The 27,736-nt window shown below is 37.4% G+C and overlaps 1 protein-coding gene across 12 annotated transcripts in view; it reads right to left on the bottom strand.

Moving 5' to 3' along the window:
- The window catches only part of RBMS1 (RNA binding motif single stranded interacting protein 1), a 200,020-nt gene that overhangs the window by 26,253 nt on the left and 146,031 nt on the right, over positions 1–27,736 (bottom strand). For all 12 annotated transcript variants that reach the window (XM_011358651.2, XM_011358671.2, XM_011358661.2 and 9 more), the window contains exons 3-5: positions 14,975–15,033; positions 9,564–9,655; positions 1,075–1,232 (exon numbers count right to left, since the gene is read on the bottom strand). In XM_011358651.2, coding sequence (XP_011356953.1) covers positions 1,075–1,232; positions 9,564–9,655; positions 14,975–15,033 — 309 coding nt within the window. The remainder of the gene's footprint in view (positions 1–1,074; positions 1,233–9,563; positions 9,656–14,974; positions 15,034–27,736) is intronic.

Genomic DNA, 27,736 nt, shown 5'->3' with positions numbered 1-27,736 from the left:
CATGCTGGAGATGCTAGCCTTGGTGACTTTCCAACTATAGGATATTTTAGTTTTATCATAAAATCATCTGGCTTAACAGAATGAGTAATGGAGTAAAAGCCAGAAGACCCTGCTTCATTATTTGGCAGCTCAGTGACGATGAAAGAGCCCCTTCTTTGCCTCAATTTTCTTATATGTAAAAGAGTGAACAATGTTTGCTTTGTTATCTCTCACAAGTCTGTGGTAGTACATGTGACTGATATCAAATAGGATAATGTCTAAAATGTCTGTGATTTTTCCTCCAAAATCAAAGTCAGTACTTTAAAACACATAAACATTATCTGTTACTGCACAGTATTAATAGATTCCTAAAGAATGGATCATTTAATGAGTTTCTGCAAGATCCGTTTTTGTACATGGATTAGAACTATATCACAAATCAATGCTCGTTCTGTTTAGGACTTTTTCTTTAGAAACCAAATTAACCACTACACTGAAGTACCCTTTCTAAGGAGGAACGAACGAGAGTAAGATGAAAGGAATGATGGAATAATGGCACTTCAGATATATCTGTAATATGTTACTTTAAAAAAACAATCTAAAGCAAAACTGTAAAATGTTACGGTGGTATAAAAATTGATGGTTAGGTGTAATATCACTGTCTTACTTTTCTGAAAGTTTGAAATATTTCATCTAAAAATTTAATTCACTGAACTTATGATGAGTCAAATTTCTATCTAATAAGAAAAACCATACTGATTTATGTATGAAATTAAGGAGCCTGATATCATTATTTTTAAGAAGTTAAAGGGATCTTGATCTAATTAATAAAAATATTAAGGACACAAACTTTCAGCACTATTGCTCATGTAGTATTTCCTTGACCTGAGTCACTATTGTTAGCGTCCTTAGGTTCAAGAATTCTAATTAACTTCCTAAAGATTTGGAAAAATGCAAACCAGTATTTACACAATTTAAATTTGTGGTACAACTGGCTCCTATAATCCTGTCTTAAATTTTCTCTTCTTGCTCAATATTTATTTTCCAGGAAACTCAGCAGGGCCATTGTTATTAATACAGGGCAGTGTGCTTTACCTAGCAAAGCCAACACCACGACTTGTACCACTGGAATCACGTAGTATCCTTGTGGAAATAACTTGTCCAAATGGTTTCAGCATATTTTCAAGTTCTTGCTCATCCATGGACAGTGGCAAATTAGAAATATACAGGTTGGTAGGATCTTGTTCCTGTTGCTGAAACAGAACATAGAATTGTCCATGAATTTCCAATAGAAGATGAGATATTTATGTTAACACGCCAACCTTATTTGGCCACTCTCTTTGCTCAGGTCCCTAAAAGTACTACCTAATAAGATCATGGTGACCACAGAACACCCAAGTCACCTTGGCCTCTTGAAAATAGGGTCTGAAGCTTGGGCAGTCTGTGCAGGTCAGACATGGTCCCACCAAGCCATACTTAGAAGATCTGGAAGTGGAAGTGCTGGCAGGCACCGCCAAGTAGGAGAAGATGCCCTCAAGGAACCACGTGCGACTCTTAGCTGTGTGCACTGTGTTCCCCAAAATAAACAACCCCTCTTCTACTATTTTTAGGAGTCCATTTTAGGCACACTATTGCACACAAAGCTATTTCTGCTAATAATTCAATCCGCAGACACACGTGGGATTCTGGACCAAGTCGTTTAATGCCCAGTGCGGCTCTGCCCCAAATCCCATCCTCTGCTCTATGGCAGAGTTCTTACTACTTCTGAGTTGTGATCGCCGCTGGACAAAAAGAAAGCTCCTACGTTAACAAAAACAAGAAAACTCAAAGCCACACAAAATGATGAACTCTAGGCAGACCAAATTTTAGAATCTGGGTAAAACTAAAGTCTAGAGTAGATGGGGGAGGGGGAGGCTCTGCTAAATCCTTGTGACTCAAAGAGTGATCCAGGGGCCAGCAGTGATGAAATTACTTGTGAGCATATAAGAAATGCAGACTCTCAGGCCCCATCCCAGACCTACAGAATCAGAAGCTGCATTTTAATGAGATTTCCAGGTGCTTCATTTGCATATCAAAGTTCAAGAAGCAATAATTAGATCATTCCCTACTCATCTTTCCTTTGCTGAGGTAGAATCAGCTGAAACCAAAGATATACAACAGAATTTTCTGTGACCTAGTAACTGTTATGTATATTTACTAAGAATATGGTGTTCAAATCGTCAAGGAAAAGCTTGACTACTGGAATATTTTCTGACCAAGTCAAAATTCACCTCTCCAGTTGTGAGATTAGAAGAGCTTTATGAATTTTAAACCAGGGTTTCCTTTGATCTTACTAACCAATTGTATCTTTACAAATGGAACTATGCAAGCTTATGATTCTTCTTTAATAAGCACTATTAGTAAAGTCATTAATTATGTTTTAGCTTTAGGCAACAGAATAGCACACTCATTATACTATAGATTTCCAACATACACAGTACTTTAATAGCGTATGTAAAAGCATATGCATGTTTGAATTTATACGAAGTCTCTACTTTCCAATGTATCCTAGAACTAATTAAACCTGAAGTGAAAGTTTTCTTTTTATATAATCTGCAAGTAAAAATGCACATTGAGAAACTATGGGCAGGAAGTACGGTCCCTGTGACTTCTGGTTCTGACAGAAGGCGGCAGCATGGAACCACCAGGCCAGTTCCAAAGGTCTAAGGCAGAGGCTTCCAGCCTGGGTGCTCCCCAGCTCTCAGGGGTATGTCAGCATGGGTGGGGTGGGTCCAAGAAAATAATTAAAATTTTTCAAATTCTCAATAGCAAGCTGAGTAGTTACCTTCACTAACTCTTCACATATTAAATAAAATGGCAACTATTTTTGTTTTCTTAGTTGAAATTAGATAAATTCAGTGTGGCACCACTGATTATCTTATGCTGAGCAAACCTTCTACTGACAATTACATACAGTATATCTTTAATGTACGGATATTGAAAAGTGATCTGTTTAACAAGTGTGTGACAATAAAAAATAAGATATTTCAAAATACAGGGTGAAGCAAAATGGTCTTAGGTATTAAAGTTTTCAAATTCTTCTAAAGTGAAATGTGAGGTAAAATCTTGTTTCCACTTCATTCACTACCTCCATCTACCTTACCCACTTAATCACAAAGCTTCTCACTTAGCCATTTCATGTTGGCTCTAACCTCCCAAGTCCCGAAATTTTCCTGGAGTGCAAAAGACTGCATTTGTTTCTGTGGAAGTCTGGTCCTTAACTGATCAACACTGATGGGGTCCTTTCTGTTTGAAGGTGGGTACTGAGGGACCCTGTGTATTTCACACATCCCAGACTCTCATTATAAACTATAACTCCGGTCCTGTCTTCCAGCAGCTGACAGTTATATAGAGGAGATTAAAAAAAAAAAAAAAAAAAAAAAAACATGAAATGAGTGCTATGATACAAAGATGTGTACAAATGACAGTGGAAGGACAGAGAGGGGAACTTGTCTTAGAGGATTAGGAAAGACTTTTCAGAGGGCATGACATTGAGTTGAAACTTGAGAAACAAGCAGAAGTCACAAGGCTGAAACCAGATTGTGAAAGGCTACCTAAGGGGGTTGATTTCATTTTGTCAGTCAAGTCATTGCTACTTAAACTTTTCCAGCTAAGCAGTGCTAACAGCAGAGAGAATGATTATGTATCCTGAAGAGTCTGTAGGCAAAGGCCAAAGTACCTTTGCCAGAGCTGTAAAATTTCCTGGAAGCCTGTGCTTTATCTAAAAAAGATGGGGGTGAGGCGATGTAAATTTTACAATCTACACCCTAACTATTCAAGTTTGTTTTAATATAGAAACACTATTTCTGACCTAATATTTTCAAGTAATACTGATACACCAGGGACGTAAGCCACGTTTATCCTGTGATTTCACGTAGCCTGACGGGTGAGCTGGGAGCAAGAGGAAGAAGGAACTGCCGCCCACGTGCTGCAGTTAGAGAGCCACACCCTGAAAAATGGGGAGCTTTTGGAGGCACAATGTAGAGGAGCGATATGATTAAATCTAATTAGAAAGATTCCTGAAATCGTGCTTAGTCAGATTCAGAATAAGCTGAGAACCCTTTAATTAAAGAGCATTAAAACACTTCTTGGGTAAAGATATGGCATAAAAAATGTTACATAAGAAGCATATCATAAATATTGTGGGCTTTTTTTTCCAGTACAACTAAAAAAATGTAAACAGCTAATATTTAGGAATTTCATAGGAGAATGTCATATATGAGATATTTTTTAAAAGGGTTGACTATGTAGATACTACTTTCGAAATCTGTTTTAGCTGCTTCTATTATTAAAATACTAATAAAAGATATTTTTTAAAGTCTTGATTACTAGAGTTTACCAATGAAGAAAAAAATAAGTGCTAAAATAAGAACCCAAAAAGAAACTGAGCTCTCAACTCATTCTCTGATAAATATCACTATAGACTAAATATGAGTCAATGTTTTCTATGATTTCAATGCATTTGTTTTCAATAGGAACAACTCAATTAGGTTTCATTGGGGTGAACCTGAGAATTAATGTCATTTATTATTTTTTTCAACTTATTCTGCAAACACTGACTACACAGTTGCAATAATTAAAGGAAAAGAAAAAAGAAAAAACTCCAAGCTGGCAGCACTGGCCACAGAAATATCTGTTCCTCAAAGAGTCCATGCATGTATCCATCTAGTCAGTAAACAAAATATATAACACTTGTAGTAAGTAGAGGGTGGTTTTTGAATGAGGATAATTTAGTTTCCTTAAAATCAGTGACAACCATAACTGTTTTATTACATACAATGCTATGTCTGAAAAAAAAAAAAAAACAATTATTCTGTGAATTATGGGTGGCCAAACATAAAAATGGGGCCACTAGGCCTCTTTAAATCCCTAGGCATGGAAAGGGTTCAATGGCTTCTCTAACAAGTAGAAAACTAGATCCCACATTGGCCGTGAGAGGAATAAATGGCTACTAATGTTCACTTGAGTAGCAAAGTGGGGTTTGCAGGCCCCGCATGGCGTAAAGCACTCAGTCATCATCTGAAAGAAATTAACAAAAACCTCCCTGTGCGTGTGGAATGGTTCCTAAAACGCAAGAAAGGGACTTGGCAGGAAGACCAGACATCTGTTTTCTCTTGTACTGAATAGGTTCACCAACCAGCACACGGCTGCTATGGGCTTGGGAATACAAACTGCCTGAAGCACGGTAGAGCTCTGTGTGGAAGAGGGATTCAATTCCTGCTCATCTGACTGCCGATTTACTGAAAAAATGTGCAAGTTTACTACCAGTCAAATAGCACACGATGATCTGCTGACCCCCGGCAGGCCTTAAGAGGCACTGCTGAAAGTGGTACACAAGTCGCTCTATTAACAAATACCACCAATGTTAATTTGAGTTTTATGTCATTTTAGCTCATAATCTGAATTTTTCTTCTCATAGATTCTGAACCTTTTATTTTAAAAATGTACAAAATTGAAACAAATGCCAAGTGTAACACAAACAGTTATGGCCTTGAGAATTTGCGGAAAACCTTTCGATAAGTTTCATCAGGTACTTAATGGATAGAGCTCAATGAATATAATTTTTATATGTTCCATTCTTAATTCTCAATATCTGCCATTCTGGGAAGGAAATTTTTCTCTCACTTAACTGGATTCTTTGATCATTAACATAACAAATATTTAATATCTACCACATCCAAGTACAAAGCGAGGCAATGAAAATTAAACCATAAATAAGAAACAATCACTGTTTGTCCAGTGCTCTTAACTGGTAATTTTGCAATTTAGTTTTGAATATGTGCAGAATCCTTTGTCAACCCAGGTAGACAATGTGTCAAACAATATAATCCCCCTTGCCCCCAGACTCCCCTAGTGGAATGCCTTTAATTCTTTTCTGATTACGTAAGAAAGCAAGCCTTTAATTTATGGCAATGTAAATTTTAAACACCTTATAGTAGTATCATGATAAATTCACTAGAGGAAAGTGGATGGAGGTGGGTCCCTTATCACTCAACCATGGGAGTGAAGTTTAGCCAAATCTAAACTTCTTTTAAAAAGTACTCCACAAAAAGTGTGTGTCAGATGTTCCTTACCGAAATAGCATAAAGGGGCTAAGTTAACTCCAGATAATCAAACCTATGGTTCTGTGGTAGAGAACAATGGACCCTCTAGCATTTAAAGTATCTTAGTAACTTTAATGATATAATACAAGAGAAATTAGGTCTAGGAAATTTAGTCACTCTACAGAGACCTGAAGAAATTCATAAGGTGCAGAATGTTGGCCCACTGCCAGTGTCTCTGAACTTGTGTACTGTTCCTTCCCTACAGATGCTGTAGGGAAGGATCATTTTTCCTAGCCAATTTACAGTATCAAGCCTCCTGAGGAGGTCTTTGAACAGTGCTCATTATCAACTCATGGGAAAGCTGGCACTCAAAATACACTGTTGACATGACATATATGACTACCAATCTATATCCAGTCCAGTTTTGACTAAATGCATTATAAATACTTTTTCAAAAGAGCGTATGTTTAATATACAATGCTGTTAAATAGCACAGGCGTTGAAAAGATGCCTAGGTATGTGCTCATGGAGCCACTCTAAAAAAGGCCTCTGAATTTGCGGTAGGTTGATAAAATAGGCCTCTTACTGTGTTTCAGCAGAAGACACAAAATAATGGGTGTCAAGCACTCCCATATTCAGAGTGAGAAACCAGACCACCTAAAGAGAGTCTGCATAGGAGCTGGCTGAGAACTGGTTTGGAAAGCTTGGCTGACCATCCAACCTCATGTCTATCTCTGAGAGACTGGAGAGGCTGAAAATGAATATGGCTATGGAGAGAGAAACACAGATATGTTCTGAGTCTCATCATGAGGGCAATGTCCCTATAACACCCAGTCAAGCAAGAGGGGCTTCAACAGACTACTCATGAAACTTGATCTGTGTCTTATGGAGCCTGGTGGGTAAAATGGATCAATGTCTGACTGAAACCTGAGGAATCTAAAAGGCAAGAAGCTGACTGAGGGGCCCTGGTAAGTGTGGTTGGAACGTAACTACTCTCTTACAGAGAGCAAAAACAGAGGTCAGACGTGGGCACACAAAGTACAGCTGGCCCAGGGTTGTGTTGGATCCTCCCAAGAGCATGTCTTGAAGCGCAAGGAGGTCCCAGCCAAAAGGGGCTGAAGAAAGACTCTTAAAATTATCAGGAGCCGAGGCTATCAGTCTGATAACATGTATTCCCTAGCTTCAAGAGACCACAAGGAAAAGATCAATTGGGGTGGTAGTGGTGGTGGTGAGATCTCTGAAAAACTCCCAAAGCATTCCACGAGGGTGAAATGAATCTGTCTGGTCAGAGAAATCAACACCAGATTACATCATTGTCAGGTCAAGAAGCTTTCCCATCCTTTACCTCTGCTCCAACCCTAGAGGGGATAAGGGACCCACTACCATCCACGTTCTTCTAATAAATTAATCAGGATACTATAAGGTTTTGAAATTTCACATTGCTGTATATTAAAAGACATCCAGGGAGCTGATGGAAGAGTGGGAAAAAACACAACTCTGGGAAATAGGAAAGAACTAACCATATTCCCATTCCACTTCAGGCTTACTACCCGGAGCAGACCTTAGCTGGAGGAAGGGAGAAGCTTTACCATTATACGATTCTCAAAATTTTGTGAAATAAAGAGGACATTTAAATTATGTGTCGCACATTTAACATCAGTAATATGTTCTTGAAAATCAGGCATTCAACATCAAAATGTTAACTAGAAGCCCATTTCCCATTATTTCAAATAGGAAAAAATTATGTTTAACATTAATTGCAACCTCAATCTTCTTAAAATGTAACTATATATTTTCCTACAATTTCCTAAAATATAACTACATTGTGTGTGTGTGTGTGTGTGTGTGTGTGTGTGTGTGTGTGTACACACAGGCAATAAATGGTTATGTTGAGATGTAAACTTTTAAGACATTACTTCCTGATTACCAATCAATGTCATTGTTAGTAGACAACTGCTTTGTAAACCGTGATTCCTTTTAGAACTAGCAACATCCAAGACATCCCTTTAGCTGACTCTCAGCAGTGTTTCAAAACCTCTACACATGATTTTTACAAACTACATTCGGAATGCAACTTGAGCATTTCCTAAACAACATCTTGTTTAAAATATTGTATTGAGTTGGTTTAAATACATATAGAGACAACTGAAAAGATAATTATGTTCTATGAAATTTGTATATGAAAAATCAAGAGGCATTCTGTCAAAAATTAATCAGAAAGACCTGAAATGAGAGAAGCAACTGAAGGAACTTTTAAAATAATGACAGTGGTCGGAAAAGTCACGGGATCTGCCGTGAATTTTATTCACGAGAAGAGAAAGCAGGAGCGTCACATTGTGAGTTAAAATGGACAGAATAGCGAGAAAAATAGAGCTATTTTCTGATTGTGCCTTTAAAGTCCTACTTATAAAATGGATGGTTACCCATTCCTTACAGAGGCAGATTAAACAGTTTACAAATCACTATACAACACAAGCATTGCATATTCACAATTAAATAATTTAAAGTCTCATAATCAGCATCTTTCAACAATGTTGCAGGGAATTGCTCTATATTATAGACAAATAATCTGAAAATCATGGTGCTTACTATTTATAGTTTCTGTTTAACTACTCTGGAGTTCGGGAAAATCTAAATAAAGTCCAACTCAATTCAAAGCTTTAAAAATATTAAACGTCAAGGACTACTTTAGAAAGGTGATACCTTTCATAAATTCCTGAAACCTTTATTCACGTTGCTTCTTTAAAGTCAAAGTAAATCTCTATCCTGGTAGCTGCATAGTATGTCCTTCAGTATCCTTAAGTTCTTAGCAGGTAACTTATGTCTTTACCAGAGTCACTGAATTTCCATAAATCTTTCCTTATGGAAATCTGAATGACCCTCAGGGAATGATCACATGCTATTATTCAGAAGTAGCAGAGGATAGCACAAAATTCCTTTCCTCTGTACTTGAAGAAGCCAAATAAAATTATTTATCTTTTGAAAAGAATACATAAAATATCTAACTGCTGAGTTTCAGCCTGAAAGTATTTTCCACAGCAATTCCAGAACCACGAATGGAAAAAAAATGTACTTAATTATATAAATGTCTTAGTAAGTGCACTATAGGCAGTAAGTATGATATAATCCAAGTTTACATTTAGGCAGTAAAGACTAGGGCATATATATCACTTCAACAACATCCCTCATCTAAAATGCTAAAAGTTCATCAGAAACAAGTCTTGAATAAAGCTACTGTAGAACTACTAAAGAGGAGATTTACATCTCATAAATAACCAATGTCTAAAAATGTCTAACTTCTATAGAGATTTAAAATGACAACTACAGCTTACACTGCTTTAGAATTACGATTGAGGAGGTGGAGGCATGGGACAAGTGTCCAGAAATAACCGTGGCTAGCTGGGATGGAGGGGAGGAGTGTGAATAGTGATAGGAAAAGCAATGTGTCAGGCTTCAGAGCCAAGGCCTGGGACAAGAGATGGTCACTGGCTCTCAACTCACCTTTGCCATCTGAGCTTGAACCCCACTAGCCTTCAGGGCAGACACAGCTTTCTGAGCGGCTGCAGGACTGTCAAAGTCGACGAAACCATAACCTGAAATGCCAAACACACTTAGTTTTTAAGCCATTATTTAATGATTATGTAAAGAGGAAAAGGATGACTCCGTTTGGTTTGTGACGCAGGCCACAAAAAATGAAAACCCTGATGACTGACAGGTCTCAAGCTTTAACAGCCACAATGCAGCACATTCCTCTGGCTGTCCTTTCCTGTTGTCTGTCATGGGCTAGAAAAGTTTCCCTTCAAAGTAAAAACAAAACAGACAAACAAACAAACCCCCTCGCCCCCGCCCCCCCAAAAGCCCCAGCTTTTCTCTTTTCCAGGTCTCAGGTATCCTGTACTTACTGAAAAAAATGACATCTAAGTTACCAACTAAGGTTAAAAAAGAAAAATCGATGTCAGAGAAAGAGCATTTTTAATGATTTGGAAAGAAAGATGGAGCCACTCTATAGAGCTTACAAAGGACAGAAACAAAAATTACGTTTATTTTGTAGACCTAAACTTCATTTTACAAATAAATTACGTACAACCATTAGATACCCAAAATATAATCTAAATTTTACTAGGTGAAAATATCATTACTTATTTACCTAAAATACAGCTCATCATGATCTCCCTTCAAAATAAAGGGGGGAAAAATGTCTCCAGATACCCAAAATAGCTGTTTCCGTAGTTCATGTCCTAAAGTCTAAAAACAAAATATAACAAAACAAACAAATAATCAAATAACCTCCTAGAAAAGGCCCTGGTTCAAAGCTTATTTATCCACAGCTTTGCAAACAGTTTTAACAAGCTGGTCAGCTATTTTCCTTGGCCACAGCAAATCAAAAGCAGGAAATTAGGGGTAAAAAAGGGGTCGGGTTGAGGGTAGGGCTGCTACAAAATAAGCATATGGGTGGTATCTAGCAGTGAAAACTAATAACAAGCAATAAAAAAGTAAAATTATACAAAGAACAGGGCATATGCAGCATATGAGCAACAGCCCCTGAATCAACTGATCCCATGAGCATCATTGTATTAAAACAGTCGATCAGTGATTTTTTTCACTGTGATAACTCTTAAGTTCTTAAGAAAAGGTTAAATTATATTTAGCACACTGTTTAAAAGATCAGAGTATCAGGCAAAAATACCAACAGAGATTTTCTTGGAACTCAAACCTATTATTAAATTAACTTTAAATGAATAAGAATATTTCAGAAAAGAAAAGCATAATTTGGAGGCTGCATAGAAGAAGGGCTAGCCCTATCATTTATTATAAATATTATAGAGTAATTGAGAGTGTAAGGTACTCATGTCAAAACAGACCAAATAGAAAGCTTGAAACAGTCCACAAGTAAGTTTGCAGTATTAGTACCAAAAATATCGCCTGGTAACAAAATAAGTTGTAATGAAATGGAGTAGACTATTACAGAAATAAATGTTTTAGGAGAGATGAACGTTAAAGCTGAAACAAGAAGCAGCTTCCTTCTATTACTTGAAATTGGACTGAAATAAGGCTTAATTTGATTTAGACAGTGGAGAAATAGCCAGGTTGGAAAGAAAAAGAGAGGCCAACCCAGGTAAAAGATGAAAATGTTATTTAACTGCCCAGTTTGAAATTAGGTTAAATATATTTTTGGGTGTTTTTTAAGAAATCTGCTGTTAGTGCAACCCTCGTATGGAGACACACACAAGCGCACACACTCTCTCTCACTCATACACATTTTATTACCAAACACAATTTTAGCAGGTTATAAATGAACAGTCTACTACACTAAAATGATATAACCCCTGCTGATGGATATTTAAGCACCCCCTCCCCATTTTGCTGTTGTCAATAAATTACAATAAACAGATCTCAATGTTGATGCTATTGTAGTTGAAGTTATCCTCTGAGGCACTATTAGCATTGTTTATCTATTACTTTCTCATTAAGAAAAATCCATAATGGTTGCATTTTGGTTAACTGTTCGCATCTTCTTTTGGCCTTTTCTATCCAGATTCCAACTGTTTCATAAATATCTGCTGAAAACAAATATGTAATAGGTAAGCATGCAACCTTGTGCTCTTTTATTTTCTTTTCTATATTACTTTCGAGTAAACATAATATATAAATTTGACTTACATAGGTTCTATGGGTTGCGTTATATCAATATGCATATGGATATTTTTGAAGGTGAGACTCATTAAACAGCACAGCGCCCTCTCTCTGGATCCCCAGGATTCTTCTCAGGTGGGAATAGCTCTGTTTTCTATTTTTGGCTTGGGCCACTAGGAAACACAGGACCATTTCTGCAATAATCTTAAGTTTCCTGTATTTACTCTATTTTCCCTTTGGTCTGATTTATTTTCGTCTACTTTTACTGGTGTGTGCATATGTGTTCTGGGGTGATATGCACTCTGTAAGAATTAATAATCAATCAGCATCACAATCAATCCTTTGTAAGCTTTTTGGGGGGTCTGGAACTGCCACACATACACACAGTAGTCCCCTCTTATCCACAATTTTGCTTTCCTCAGTTTCCATTACCCACAGTCGACCGTGATCCAAAAACACTAAATGTAAAATTCAAGAAAGAAAAAATTCATAAGTTTTAAATGGAGAGTTGTTCTGAGTAGCGTGAAGAAATCTCTCACTGTCCTGCTCCATCCTGCTTGGACGTGAATCATCCCTTTGTCCAGTGTATACATGCTGTGTACACTACACCTGCCTGTCACATAGAGTAACTGTCTCAGTTATTAGACTGGTTATGAGAGAGACAGGAAGACCACATTCACATAACTTTTATTACAGTATATTGTTATAAATGTTCTATTTTAGTATTAGTTATTGTTACTCTCTTACTGTGCCTAATTTATAAATTAAACTTTATCAGAGGTATGTATGTACAGGAACATTATAGTATGTATAGGGTTCAGTACTATCAGTTTCAGGCATCCACTAAGGGTCTTGAAAAATAACTCTATGAAGAAGGGGCAACTACTGTACCAATGTCAAAAACAATTAAATACCGCTTGTTGGCTAAAAACTGACAACAACTGAAATGTAGAGCAACTTAATCATGAATTTTTAATTTTTAAATTTAATGACTGAGGTACATGTTATTCAGAGAAACGTTTATTTCGGCTTAATGTTTTCTCTTGGATAGAGGCTCCAAAATATGTTTTGTGACAAAAATGATCTGTGCCCTCTAAGGTCTCTAATTTCCAGGTATAAAATTCTGTGATCCGTTCAATCTTAAAAAATTAGTATTCAATACAAGCTGTCTTCATTTATAATAATGCGCAATAATTTCTTACGCATTATCTATATTCATCCATCCATCCATCTACCTACCATCTTAAGTTATCTAACATGTCAACTGTCTTCATTATGAGCTACATGTTGTGTTATTTCTTTTCCTTTGTCCTTCTGAGGAGCTCTCATTCTCGCTTCTAGGATTTTATAAACTCAGCCCTGCTGTAATTATTCTCTCTCCTCACCCACCTACCTATCCACCAGAAACCTGTCCCCATCTGTTCATGAGAGGCCTTTGTGAGAGAAAGAGCCCTGCCTGGTTTCTGTCATTGCCCACAGGCACAAGGCAGCATCTCCGAGGGTAAGTTTTAATACATGTTGTATTGAAAATTAGTTCTGAATTATTCCCACTCTTATTTCAAAGTCTCACAAATCTCTCCCCTTACTTTCAGATCCTTTCCAACTGTTATGGGTTTGTATTATGATATGTATTAGGTTGAACATTAGTATTTTTTTTTTTTTTTACTCATACCTTGTCTAGATCATGTCGAGCACTAGGGGCATTCTGGTTTCCAGAGACCAGGTTCTCACTGGAGAAGAGTGTACAACAGTAGTTTTCAGTGTGGGGGTGTGGTGACTTCAACCAGGGGGACCTCTGGGTCCTCTCCCTCACTCACGGAGGGCAGCTCTGCTTTATAACACATTTATCTGCCTTATAAGCTTTTTTTTTTCCCCCAGGAGAGGCGGAAAGGTGGGGTAAGGCCATAAAAGGCTATAGAACCACTTGTCTACTGTGATTTTTCTCTTGGGTTGAAACTAATTTTTGAGATCAGCTTCCTGTTTTACCTGCAAAAGTCCATTTTTCTTTATAAAACCAAAAGATTTTTTTCTGCGTCCCTGTTCTCCCAAATCATTTACAATTATGTTAAATAAGACTAATCTTGGCAACTAAGTGTAAACATTTCAGTCTACAAATTAACTCTCTTTAATTTGTTTAAAATTTTTATTGAGTACCACTCTACACAAAGCAGCTCTAATTCACTGTCCCAAGGCAAAACTGCCTTAATAGGCCATGTTGATTAAACATGGGCTTAAACATTTGCGACAATAGCTCCTTTAAATTTAGGAGCTTAGAAGAAGAGACAGAAATACAATGAACCACTTCAAGTCTAGATTAAAAGGAAATGGCTGGCTCCTAGGTGAAGCCCTACTACAGAGTTCATTTACGTTCTTGCCTTTTTCAGATTGTGCTAAGCCACAGCCGTCACCACTACTTGAAAAACTGGGGTCTAATTAACAAGGAGATTTGCCTTCTCTGCCTATTCCTGTCAACCTTATTTCAATTCATGGGGTCAGTAGTTAGACTCAAAGTCAGCTGACTCCATTCTTCCCCTTTCCTAGAAATCACATGCCTATTGTTTAGATGCTGGATCATTAAAAGTCAGAGGCGGGGAGCATCAGTGCTGCCTACTGTAGACGCCTCCTCTTCCAGCTCATGGAGCTGGATGAGCTCATCCTAATTACACGGAAAACTGAAGGTCAGTGCATCAAATTAATGCAGCAGCATATTTTCAAAGGGGCGTATGACCTCCCCTCCCTATACAATTTGGTCAGTGAAAATGGTTCTTTCCTCCCTGCTGCCAATATTGTCAACAGGCATTCAGGAGAGAACAATCGGGAGTATTGAAACATGTAATTAAGTACTGCTTAAAACTACTCTATTCTAATTAATAGAGCCAATTTGCACAATATGTAATCTTTTCAGTTCTTTAGTACAGTCCAGTGGTCTTCAGTAAGCAGCTCTAATCTCCTCAGGCTCACGAAAGAAAAGCTGTTTTCTAACTCGACTCCCCTTTTAAGAGCAGGGGCTAAATGCCAACCAGTATTTTGCATGTTAACTCCACTGGCGTCAAATCTGGGATTCTGGCAACCTGCTAACTGCTGTTGGGTTTCCAGCCAAAACTCGACCAGGGACGAACGTAAGCAATATGCTGACATTATGCAAGACAGAAACTGGGTGACACATAAGATTTGGCTTTTAATAAAATAGAGGTAGTTTTGAAACCAGAGATCAGGTTTAAAATTCCAACATTTTTCTAAAGCTACAATTTAGCAAATTGTTAGCCAAGGAAACATACCTTTGCATTTGTTCGTTGTCTTATCCAAAATTGCCTTTGTGGAGACTATTTTCCCGTATCTAAAAGACAAAAAAAAAAAAAAAAAAAAAATATAATCAAGGAACCTTTATTAATAAGTCCAGAGAACACAAATACTTTTCAAACATCTGCGAACTTTAAAGCACAAAACGTTCTTTAGTAGAGTACAGGAAATGAGAATTCTAAACTCAAAACTAAACTAAAAAAAGGGAATGGTTAGGCGTGCCATTGGAATCTTTGGATTAGTTTGATGTGTAGCTTTGAGAAATTAGGTACTTACCTGACAATCTTGGGACCAAAAAAAAAAAAAAAAAAAAGAAAAGAAAAGAAATGTGAGCTCTATAAAAAAATAGTTTTTTCCCCCCTAATAACATGATATCTGTGGTCAAATATAAAGCCTAAGGCAAGGTTACAGAATTATTAAAGTATTGTGATCCACACAGCCTTTAAAACTAATGAGGGGAAAGCTCTCTGCTTTATTTCTATTCATTTTGGTTTTGCAGACAGCACTGAATGACTTTAGAGCATCACAGAATGTGTGTGTGTGTGTGTACACATGTTTAACACATTTGATGGTATATTTAAAACAGGTCTTTTTAAACCTAAAATCTGAATAACTGTTTACAAACATCTTTACTCTTGCTTCTTTTAACTCAGAGATAAGTTATACAGTATACACACTAATATGTGTGTAAGAAATGGGCAATCAAGAAGAGAAAACAATGAACCAGAGATTAGGCATTGATTTTATGAGGACTTGTATGAGAAACGTGTTCAAATCCCTTAACGTACAATAGAAGTTGGGGCCGGGGGAGGGGGAGGAAAAAAACTTAAAGCATTAAAATTTAGTACACTGCTACTGAAAATGAAACGGCAGTATAAACATATGTACTAATTTTACACCCTTTCATAGCGACCCCACCACAATGTATAGCACTGCTATTTGTGTTTGTCTTCTTAAAACGGAGGGGAAAAAGAGCTTTGAAAAATAATGCGTAAACATTATTGGGACTTTGGGAAATACACATAATTTACATATCTGAGACTCGTTTCCTCATTTATACAGGGTACATTCCAAAATTTTACTTTCCTATGTATTTGCTTTAAAAAGTTCACATTTTCTCTAATATTGCTTTCTCATGAATGATTCTGAAGACTATAAGGTGTCTTAAAAGTTTTAGGAAACAAGTATCTGTAAAGCATTTTAAACCACTTTAAATACTATAGGTTTCTATTTTATGCATTGAACAAGCTGAAATATATTTATCAAGAAGAAACAAATGGCTCGAGCTACCCGCCTCCCTCAGTTAAATTTCACTGTGTAATCATGTAATCAAATGATTACTAACTAGGCATGAAAGTAGAGATAATTTAAGGTTCAAATGACAGTTACATCCAACAGGCATAATGTTGCACAAACACCTTGAAATCCCTATAGAGATTCTGAATATTTATAACAACATTAACACAGGTCACTAAGCTTACAAAAAAATAATTTTAAAAATCTGCAAACCAGAAAAAATATGATTCAAAGACCACCTTTTAGCAACCATTTATCTACCTAGGTTATTTACATGCCTGATATTTATCAGGGCTCTATCATTAGCAGAAGTTTTATCTGAACCGCTCTGGGATTGCATCTTTGTCTCATACCTTTCCAAAAGTAGGGAAGAAAGTTGGTATGACTCCAATTTAAGATAAGGGGGTTGAGAGTAACAGAGATTAAGAGACTTTGCTTGAGGTAGCAGAGTTCAGGGTCTTTTGTAAACCAAACAGAAGAAAGGAAATTTAGAGAAGGGCAGGCGCTAGCCTGCTACCCTACTGGTTCTCTCTCCACATTAATGATGGGAAAGATAAAGACATAGAGAAAGTGGGAAGTGGGAAAAGAGAAAAGGCCCTTGGTAGCACGGACACTTGATCCATGCCACACTCCCTTCTGGTTTGGGTTCTCTTTGATCTCTTTACTGCATTTGACATTACTCCTCACTTCCTGTACCTCTCTGCCTCTGCTCCGGCTCCCAGGATCCCATTCCACTTTCTGGGCTTTTTTTCAGTGGTTCTTTACCCATTTGGCTTCCTCTTCTCCTTAACTAAGTACTTTCACCACGTTTACTATGTGGTCCTCAACACTTCCTATTCCTAGGGAATTATCCACTGACATGGTTTTAATTAATGCCACTTCTCTGATTATGCCCATTTTTCTCTCCTTCCTAGGTTGTTTTTATTTTTAATCCCATCAAAGTTTTAGTTTTTTTGTTTGTTTGTTTGTTTCTTCCTTTTTTATCTTATATATCCTAGTACATTATTAAGATTCTTAAATATCACTTCATTCTCACAATTTTCTACATCTCATCTCCAAAGAAGCCCAAACACATCTTTCCCAATCTCCCCTTCATGTCTCTTCATTTGACAGAACTGCCACACTCACAATCTTTTACCAGATGTGAAGTCCTTGAGATATCATCAACTCAGCCGTTCCTGAACCCAGTCAGTCAATAATGCTCCTGAGTTTCGTCTCTGACATGTTGCTAATAGTCATTCCTTCTTTTCACTATGCCTAGACCTGTGCGAAAAGCATATATATATCATAGTTCTCCTTGCCCACAGCCTCTGCTCCTTCCAATCCTGTCTGCTGCATTCATTACATTAAACATCACCCCTCCATTACCCCATTCTACCCATGCTTGATTGAATTTGAAGAACCTGTTCAAACATTATTTTTCCATGAAAGCTTCACTAATATCCTCAGCCACTGAGGTGACCATTTTATAAGAAACCAGAAAGGGGATTACATTTACTCAGTTCCATGATCTAGGCACTGTGCCAGGCACTCTGCAGATATGATCTCACTTAACTTCACAACAATCTTATGAGGTAGGTGCTATGATTTCCATTTCTTGCAAATGAGAAAACAAAAGCTCATACAAGTTTTGAGCCTAAGATCTTGCCTAAAAACCCCAAAGCTCAAAAACGAATTGTTTAAGTTCTCACTGAAATTTATCTATGAAATAATTTTGAGAAACATTTCCTTTACACATTGAGTATGAAAGGAGAGAAACAAAATGGAAGACTTCTTCTATTAAGATACTGGAATAGATTTATTTTTCAAGTTGTTTTCTTTGTTTTAAACACAAGAAATAAACATGTAGTTCATGGCTGAAAGAGGGATGGATAAATAGGGCAGGATGGGGTGGAGTATGGGAAAAGAGATATTACTGAAATTTATCAGTTTTACTTTCTATCGTGGTTTTTATCATGATTTGTGGGTTAAAACTGAAAGACCATGACTTCCTAGAAAGTGAGAAAACAGTTTTCACTCTGTGAAACAACTGCATACTAGCTTCCTTGCAATCTAGTGGATGAAGAAGATGCTTACCTGTGTTTACCATGGGCTGTTGAAAGGTTTTACTCTCCTAAAATACCTGCTTTTGGGGGCTGTCCACTCAGTTAAACAACTCACAGTACAAAAGGCTCTCATTAAACTATAGACCCCTGAACTGGAAGATGTTAACACTTTAAATCACTCAGGCCCTGGCTAAGTTAGCTTCTCAGTGAGTAATGCAGTCACTGCTGTGGGAATGGAGTACAGAACAAGTAGTTTTGATGACATGAGAAAGGGCTCTAAAACATGGAAAAGAGCTATCTATCAAATGGCATCTCAGAGAACAGAAAAGGAGCAGCAGGTCTCAGAGCAGTCACCATTTCCCTCTACCTTTTACCTGCAGTATAATGAGGGGCAGTGGATGTGAGGGGAGGAGAAACCATTATAGGTGATTAACACTTAGTCTAAATGTACTGTCGATCATCAGTGCCCATGAGAACAACAGATATCTGGGTAAAAACTCAAAAGCAACCAGATTTTCACCTCCCCTTGTTCCTATTTATACCTTAACTTGTTTAAAAAAAAAAAAAGAAATCGAGTAAAAGGGACATACAATGTCTTGGGAGAAACAGGCCACCTGACTGGCAAATGCACTCTAAGAACACTAAGGAGAGGCATGTCCAGGAAAGCAAACTACAGAATTTTATGGGGAAAATGTGAATATAAAGATTCTTTGGGTTTTATCCAGCTTCAAAGTAACAAGGCTCAGACCACACAGCCTTGACTACTCAGAATATAATATTCTTTGCTAAGAGAAGATAATCCACTCCAGAGGAAGCTCTGACAGTAAAAGGATAAAGAGGACTAAGAGACGTGACTACAGAATAATTAGAATTTCAAAAGGAGAGGATAACAAGTAAAAACTCACATTTAAACCTACTGGTCCGAGTGAACCTGGCTGATAAAATCTTTTGCTTAGAATCTACCAAAATTTCTTTTGTTTGCACCACAGCTTTAGTCATTTCTCCATTTCCATTTATAGCTCTTCTTTCATCTACTGTAATATAAAATCTAAATATATTTTAGTTTGCACTTAGTAAATAAAGCTTAATTTTCTCCTCTGCCCCCAATACTTAGTTCCTCCTAAATTCTACCTTTTGTTAATTAACCTTAATTATAAAAACAGTGCTTACTTATTATAATTAGAAAACACAGAAAAGTAGGTTGACATATTAAATCACCTGAAGTCCTGGGTATGAATTCTACTACATATTGGTGCATATCCTTACAGACTTTGTCCAGTGTGAGTGTACATCTGTGTGCACACACACATGCATACATGCACAGACAGACACACATTTCTCTACTAGGGAACTTGCAGTTTTTGAACATTCCCAGTTATAGGCCAAGGCTCTGAAGAGTAGTGTCTACTCTACTCACCACCAACAGATGGCGGTAATGGTTGATAAGTGGTTTTAATATTTGTCATTCCAGTTGTAAATTTGTTAAAGGCACCATGGAGTCATCTGCAGTGTTTGTGTTTGGGAATACTTTATGGACATTATTAAACTGAAAAAGCAATGAGCGTGTGGAAAATAACGAGAAGTGTACACATAACGTAAACAACAAAAGATTTTAAGTTTGAAAGAGGGTAGGATGTTGCACACACATGTAGGATGATTGTTTTTAACAGCCGAACTGCTTCTGGACAAGAGAGACTCATGCATCCATCCTGAGAGAGACGCTGTGCCCGTGCAAATGACATCAGCAAGAAGGAGGGAACAGGGGACTAAAATGAGAAAAATAAAACTTCTGTGTATGTGGCTATATTATTAACATCAACACTGGAAAGCCCCAGTGACTTAATGCGAAGGAATAATAAAAGTAACAGCTTATATTTATACAGTTTTTATTTTATGCCACGCACTGTTCTAAGTGACTTAAGGTCATTTACCTAAATCTTCACGACAACCTTTTGAGCAGATAAAGTATTACTCCCACTTTGCAGATGTGAAACTGAGGAGCAGAGTGAGTATGGGACCTATTAAAAGTTGCACAGCTAATAAGTAGCAAAGATGGGAGGCAGGAAGTTTGCTTTGGCCAACCATTGTTGACAGCTGCAGAAACTCTGGTCACAAAACAGATTGTTCCAACAGTTCAAAGCAATTCCCATCTTGAATCTGCACAGCTCCAAACCAGTGAGCAGATGAGGGCAGACTCCATAATTGTTACAGTCTCTAAGGCAGATGCTGACACCATCCAAAAAGGAGTTCCCTGACTTTCTGGATAGACGACATTGCTCTATATGGAATAAGAAACCCATCAACAGAACACATATACAGTTATCAGTGAGGAGGAGGCATGACTGGTTTTAAAGCTAAAAAAGAGCAACCCACGTATCTACTTGCTGAGAATGCATTTGGACCCTACAAGCCAAAACCTCTCATTATTTCAGAATTGTTGGGGGAAAGGAAAAAAATACATATATATATGCCTACACGAAGATGATACTGTACATGTAATTTTCTAACTTGCTTTTTTCTGCTGCTTTATTATTTCAGTGGCTTCCCAGAAAAAGGGGATTTTCTAAAGTTTGCTTTAGCTCTTCTAACAGTGGCTAAATAGGGGAAGGAAAGAAAGTATAAATTGCATACATTTGCTTTGCTAACAGAAGAGTTTGCTGGAGAATGAGGCCACAAATAAAAAAGTAGGAGTCACTTATCCTTGTTATTCTGAATCCTCACTACCTTGAATAATTCAGCTGGTTATATTACTTTATTTACTTGGTAAAGGAAGTGGTAAGCATTATCTACAAAACATGTGAATTTTACAATGAAGCAATCGATATCAAACAGATTTTGTAAGGCTTTATCTTTTTGGCCCAAAAGATTTTCAATGTTTTTATACGACCAAATATGAAGAGTAGAGAAAGACATTTCCCGCTTTCATTCCAGTTTTTTGGCTTAACTCTCACATTGGATAATCGCCCCTTTCCACTCGTGTTGTATAGCTGGGCGTGCCTTTGTGAATAAACGATTCCCAGTGTGTGAGAACAGGAAGTGGCATCTTATGCAGCTGGAACTGGAGCCAGGGTTTGAAGGAGAATGTCTGGCAGGAAGAGCTGCTACAGCACTAAAGGTCAGAAACAAGCCTGGTGCTGAGGGTGAATGAAACACAGGAAAGACAAGTAGTCAAGAAAAAGATCAGACTGAGAAATCAACCCGCAATATTTATAGCAAATCTACAGTATGCCCTTCACCATATAAGGCCTATGAAAAAAACATATAAGATGCCATTCCTACCATTGGGGGGCAGAGGGCAATCTTTTGGAGATGTAAGGAATTTTTAATATTAAAAAATAACTAAGAATACTGTGATCTTGTATGGTAAATGCTAAATAAAGGGGAGTATAAGCCTAAGATGAAAGTCAAGTTCAGTGAGAAAGACTCTGGGGAAAGCAGGAATTCAGGTGGGCTGTGGAGGGCAATAAACAGAAGAATCTGTCTCATGCAACCTATGTGGGAGGAGTAGTGGAGGCCGAGCCTGAAAAGGTCTTATGGCGCCACGGGTTCCAGGAAAAGGAGTCGGGGAACAGAATGTGGTGGAGGTTTTGCAACTGCAGAATGGTATGATGAAAGCAAGATTCTAGTAAGATTAATGAAAATCTTATGGCTACGATTAGCAGAGAGAAATGTCACATTTTATGTTATTGTAATTTTTTTTTTTTTATCTTTGTGTTCAAGTAATAACACTCCAGTTCAAGAAATTAAAATGGAGGGATGAGAAGAGATAGGACACACATGGAACAATTCTAAAGAATAGGAAAGTTTTAAGACAGAGTGCTTCTTTGAACTAGCCTTAAATGCTTAACTTGACATCTGAGAAGAATCACCCATGGTATCTGTGCTTTGGAAAGCCAGTGGCTTCTCTGTAAATGCAAAGAGGATGGAGAAAAGGAACCACCACGATTCACTTTTCTGAACTGTCCTGGAAAGGGACGGTGAGTTTCAGCCTCAGTCACAGACACACAGCTTGCAAATTAGAGATGATTTAGCATAAGCTCGGAACATCCTCAAGTGGTCTCATTCTCGTCTAGACTCGTTGTCTTATAAAATAAATTACAGAAGTTTTGGGCCAAAGTATCACATTTTTCAAGAGAAAATATAGATTTACATATCTGATTTTCACAACATTAAAATTTTAAGATAAACACATCCTTTCAGAATACAAATAAAAGTGGTAATTTGCACCCAGATTTTGGGATTAATAACCTCTTCTGACTAAATTTACAACCATTCCTGTTAATCTGCCTTTTCAATAGTTCTGGGTGGCATGGCTAATCTATTATACATGCTGCATAAAAGTAGCAATTGATGCTGTTTACTGCATGTATGGCTTGAACTAAATAATTCATATAGAATGAGCATTAAAACTGCCCCATCAGAAATGGCTAAGATGCATTTTTTTTTTTACCACATTCTATGAAAAACATATATCTCTCTTCTAAATAAAAAGCACTCTGCAAAGCATTTGATTTATTACATAGATGTGCTATTACAGTTTAGTATCGTGTCTATTATGGTCTGCAATCAAGGTAAAGTAGCTTTACACTATTTTATGGTCTTTTAAGAGCACGTCGCACAAAGGGTCATTTACATTATCTTGTGACACTTTTTTTTGCCACAAGTCACTGTACTGCAGCACTTATGGATGCAGTCACAGATGGCCAGACTCAAATTAGTGCTCCCAAGTACTAATATGTCAGAAAGAAAATAACACACGCTGAAAATGGAACCCAGAATTTTGCAAGTAAAATGTAAGATTATCTATCATAAAAATGAATCCCTAAAAGTCTCAAATATTGATTAATGTCTAACTTTTAAAATAAAGGCAATTTGATTATAGAAACTGGTCTTTCATTTCTGAATTGAATTTATGAAGTGACAATGATTGAGCATTCCTTAAATTTCCTTTCTCTTCCACCAAAATCTGTAATTATTTTCTTTGCTTTAGTAATCTCACCTTCATGTTTATGTAGTACTTTATCATAATGAAGACAATATTATGTTGAAAAGAAGATAGAGTTGCAACCAGAGAGATCTATCCTCAAGTGCTCTTTTGGCTAATAACAAGCTCTATGACTATGGCATACCTGTCTGGTCTTAGTAATCCATTCTGTAAAGCTGCATGACACCTACCTTCACAGGACTATACTTAAAAGGGGCTAGCACAGTGCTTCACACATAACAGATATTCAATAACTATTAAATTTATTCTTTCTTCCCACCGTCCTCCAAATAAGGGCACTTTTAATTCTTTCCACGTGAGAGCACTAAACTAGACTACCTTTTTATCTTAATATGGAGTGTTGCCAGTGTTAAGAAAAGGCAGACCTACCATTTTTATGGTTACTTTTCAGTACAGTTCTTTGTTTACTGTAACCATTCAATATATACTGGTTGAATGAATGAAACATAATCATGTAATATGAATTTTTCCCCCTTAAAGTACTTGGTGTGGAGACTTAAGGGACATTGGCAGTTAATAGGGAGAGGAAAATACTACATTTTGCCTTGAAAAACAGATATGACCATGTACTTTATCCCAATTTAACGTATAAAAACACATGAAGGAACCAAGGTAGTTTAAGAGTTTAACACAGAGTTAAAAACTAGTACTAAAAAGAAAACTGTAAAATGTTGGTGGGTGGAACCCCAAAAAGCCTAGGAGATTTTGTTCCTAGATTGTTTTTTTTGAGTATCTCTAAATTTGTTTGCTCCTTTTAAAAGAAATCAAAACTGGAAATCTCTCTCTCTCTCACACACACACCCCCCTACCAAAGAACCGTGGCAGTCTACAGAAACTGAATGCATTAAATTCCAACACTGAAAACCATAAATGACTGCTTCATTCAAAACAAGAATAGCGTGACAGAGAGTAAAAGCAAGCATGTTCTTTGAAGCAAAACAGTTATTTGAACTATTAAAACAGAGTGTGCAAATTACCTAGAAATTTCTCTTGATTCTGACACAAACTTAAAAGGCAGAAGTCAAGTTGGACATTTCCTAGGGACACTAATGCTGGCTTTGATCCAAAACACGGCACCAGTGTATTGATTTCCAAAGGCAGTCAGTCCATCCTTTGCTAAAGTAATAAATCCTGACTGCCCCACGACCTTGAAGAGACAGTCTGAAGAACAGACTGGAAAGGAAAATAACATCTATTTTACTCACTTCGGCGCTAAGAAATCTGGGGATATAATATAAATGCATTACTAGTAAAAAAAAACACACTCGGACTGTCTAAGCCAGGGAATGCTAGTGCAGCCTGCCAGCGCAGTTGATGTTTCTGAATTTAGATATTTTGTACAGGGTCACCTATGACAATGGCCATGGCTCTAAGAATGATCTGATGAAAATGGATAAATAGGGCTCCCACATTGGTTTCCTACTGGCTTGCCTCTGTATAAAGATGTCTATATTAACACTGCAGGTATAGATAAGCCATTGTTCCAAAAGCAGACTAGTGCGCCTCTGAAATTTTACAATCTTGACACCTAATAAAATCAGAGAGGAATTATCTTTATGTGAGAGAACCAAATGTTTCAAGTTACTTTAGTATTAGTTCCACAAAATTACCATATCCCAAATAAAGGTAATATGCCTCACTCTCCAGATAGCCTGAATTCACTGCATTTTCCAGAAGACATTCTGAATCTTCTTTGCAAATAAGGGGGCTGTGAAGGGAGATAGGGGCTGAAAGTATTTCTTATTTATAGGAGAAGATTCGAGCTAATAAAAATCATTATTTGCTTACAGATTAGATGAGGATATCTGGGAAGGGGAAACTTGGTTTGGATGAGTAAGTGGTTAAATAAGTGATTGAGCTAAAATCTGTCAGTCAATGTGCTCACAGCATGGAGGAAAGCCTCTAGGGATACACCACGAGGCTCTGTTCTTGGCAGGCACTTTTTCAACATCTAAACAATGACATATATCAGGTAACTGATAGCACACTTATTAAAAATATAAATGTCCAAAAGCTGGGTGGTAATGGTGAATGTAAGATGTCAGAATTAATACTCTGAAATTATTTCAACAAGCTAGATGTATACTTGGCTAAAGCCAACACTATAATAGGGAAAACTAAGTCTTACATGTATGTTCTGGGTTGGGGGGTGGGAGTGAGGGGGAGATCAATTGTACAGATTTAGGGAAAGCCTCGGCTTATTTACATGAAAATACCTGGGTACTTTGATTAAGAACAAGTCCAAGTTCTCTGGGAAAAAAAAAATGCAAAAAAACAAACAAAAACAAAAACAAACAAACAAACAGACTCAGGCTACACCGAGAAAAATAAATGACCTGGATCATAGAAAGAAATTATGTTCTTAGGCCTCTTTGTTCAACAATCTCCAACACCCACCATTATGGGTTGAATTGTGTTCCCCCAAAAGATATATCAAATTCTAAGCAACAGTGCCTATAAATGCAATCTTATAAAATAGGTTCTTGCAGATACAGTCAAATTAATATGAGGTCATTAAAGTAGGCCCTGATCCGATGGAGACACATGCCTTTATAAGACAAATGTGGACACAGGTATAGACATACAGGGAGAATGCCGTGTGATGAGCGAGGCAGAGGATTTCAGCTGCAAAAGAGAACACCAAGGATTGCTGGCAAACCACCAGAAGCTTGGGAAGAAGTGAAGGAGGATTCTCTCCTACATTTCAGAGGGAGCATGGCTTTGCTGACATCTTAATTTGGACTTCTAGCCAGAACCGTGAGACAGTAATTTCCGTTGTTTTACACCACCCAGCTTTTGGCACTCTGCAACAGCAACCCTCGGAAACTCACAGAGCTCCAGCTTGCCTATATATTCCTATACAAGTCCCCTTACCTGTCGCCCTGCTCCATCTTAATTTCCTGACCTTAAAGATGTTACTTCATCTGGGAAATTCAGTGTTATTCTGCAAGACTCAGTTTAATGGTGCTCTCCAAAAGCAAGCCTTTTCTGACCTTCCCTGGCAGAGCTAAGCACTGCCTCTGCACTACGTCTATGGCAGCAAGTCCCCACAGAATCTTGGCGCAACACTCAGTACTCTGCTGCATTATCTACATGTCTGCGTCCCCATTATATGTGTGCCCTTGAACTTTGTATATCAGGTCCCAGCACAGTGCCTGACGAATAATAAAACTGTCAAAATTCAGAAGAAAAGGAATAAAGGAGTAAATAAATGAATAACAGTAGCCTGCTTTCATTGTGCTGTCTACACTACACATCTGTTCTAAACACTTCTTTTTAGCTAGTATGAACTCTTTCAGAAGAGAGTAAGCACCATAGACAAAAGTCTAGAAATCATATCCTATGTAGAAGGAAAAGTTGCTTGTAGAGTTGGCCACCCTGGCAGTGTTCAAGTAGAGCTAGGTGACCACCTGGGTCTAGGTCATTTATGATGCTGCAGAGAAGTGTCTCACAAAACTTACTTAAGAAGACATGATCACCAGTCCGTCAGTGGTAAACAGAAAAAAAAGCGTAACAAATTTTTCAAAAAATAAATTTATTCTAAGATTATGTACTCCTCACATTTTTGCTATTAAAATGGACTTTTTATGAAATAGTGATGAAAGATGGTGGTTGTTTCAGTGTATGTCTCTTTTGACCAAATAAAATTTGGATTCTAGACTGGATCTCTAATCTTAATTAGTTCTGTTTAATGTGCTGGTCCTCAAAATCCAAAAATTTTGGAAGCACTAAACTATGGTGGGTTGGTGGGCAGGAGGTTGAACCCCTGCCTTGAAAAGGGAACTGGACTGGATAATCAATAAGACTAACATTGATAAGAATAATAGTTATGTGGACAGAATGACTGGATAAAAGAATGGCAAAACATCTTTTAAAAACCACACATCAGAGCATTCCATTTATTTTAATTTTGAGTTATAAACTGGAACAAAAACAGCCCAATAAAATGCTATAAAACTGTATATGAATTGACCATGTCCCCCCCAAAAAAACACACATAATAAAAAAATGAGAACATGAACAAGGCTTCTTCATAGCTTTCTTCACTCTAGTTCTCTCCAGGATTCAGCTAAAGTGGGCATGTTATTAGCAATGATGCCTCCTTATACTTCCTGTAACTCCTGCTGAATTAGCAGAACACAGCTCTCAGCTCTCCTGACTTCCTGCTTTGTTCAGAGCTTACTTAACCTTGTGTACTTAAAGAGTCAGGTAAAATGGGTCCTGAACATAAATGTATTATTTCAGAAAGGCGCCACAGAATGTGCAAAAAGAGGATCCTCAAAAGGGAGCCAAGATCCTAGTAATAATAGCAAATCACTGAAGGTATGGTGTCAAAGGAAGTAACCAGAAGCTCCATGACACAACATGGTTGTACACAGATAAACTATCTCTCT

Source organism: Pteropus vampyrus, unplaced genomic scaffold, assembly GCF_000151845.1.
Source record: "Pteropus vampyrus isolate Shadow unplaced genomic scaffold, Pvam_2.0 Scaffold2, whole genome shotgun sequence".
Classification (NCBI taxonomy): Eukaryota; Metazoa; Chordata; class Mammalia; order Chiroptera; family Pteropodidae; genus Pteropus; species Pteropus vampyrus.
This window is presented reverse-complemented; position numbering and strand designations above follow the sequence as displayed.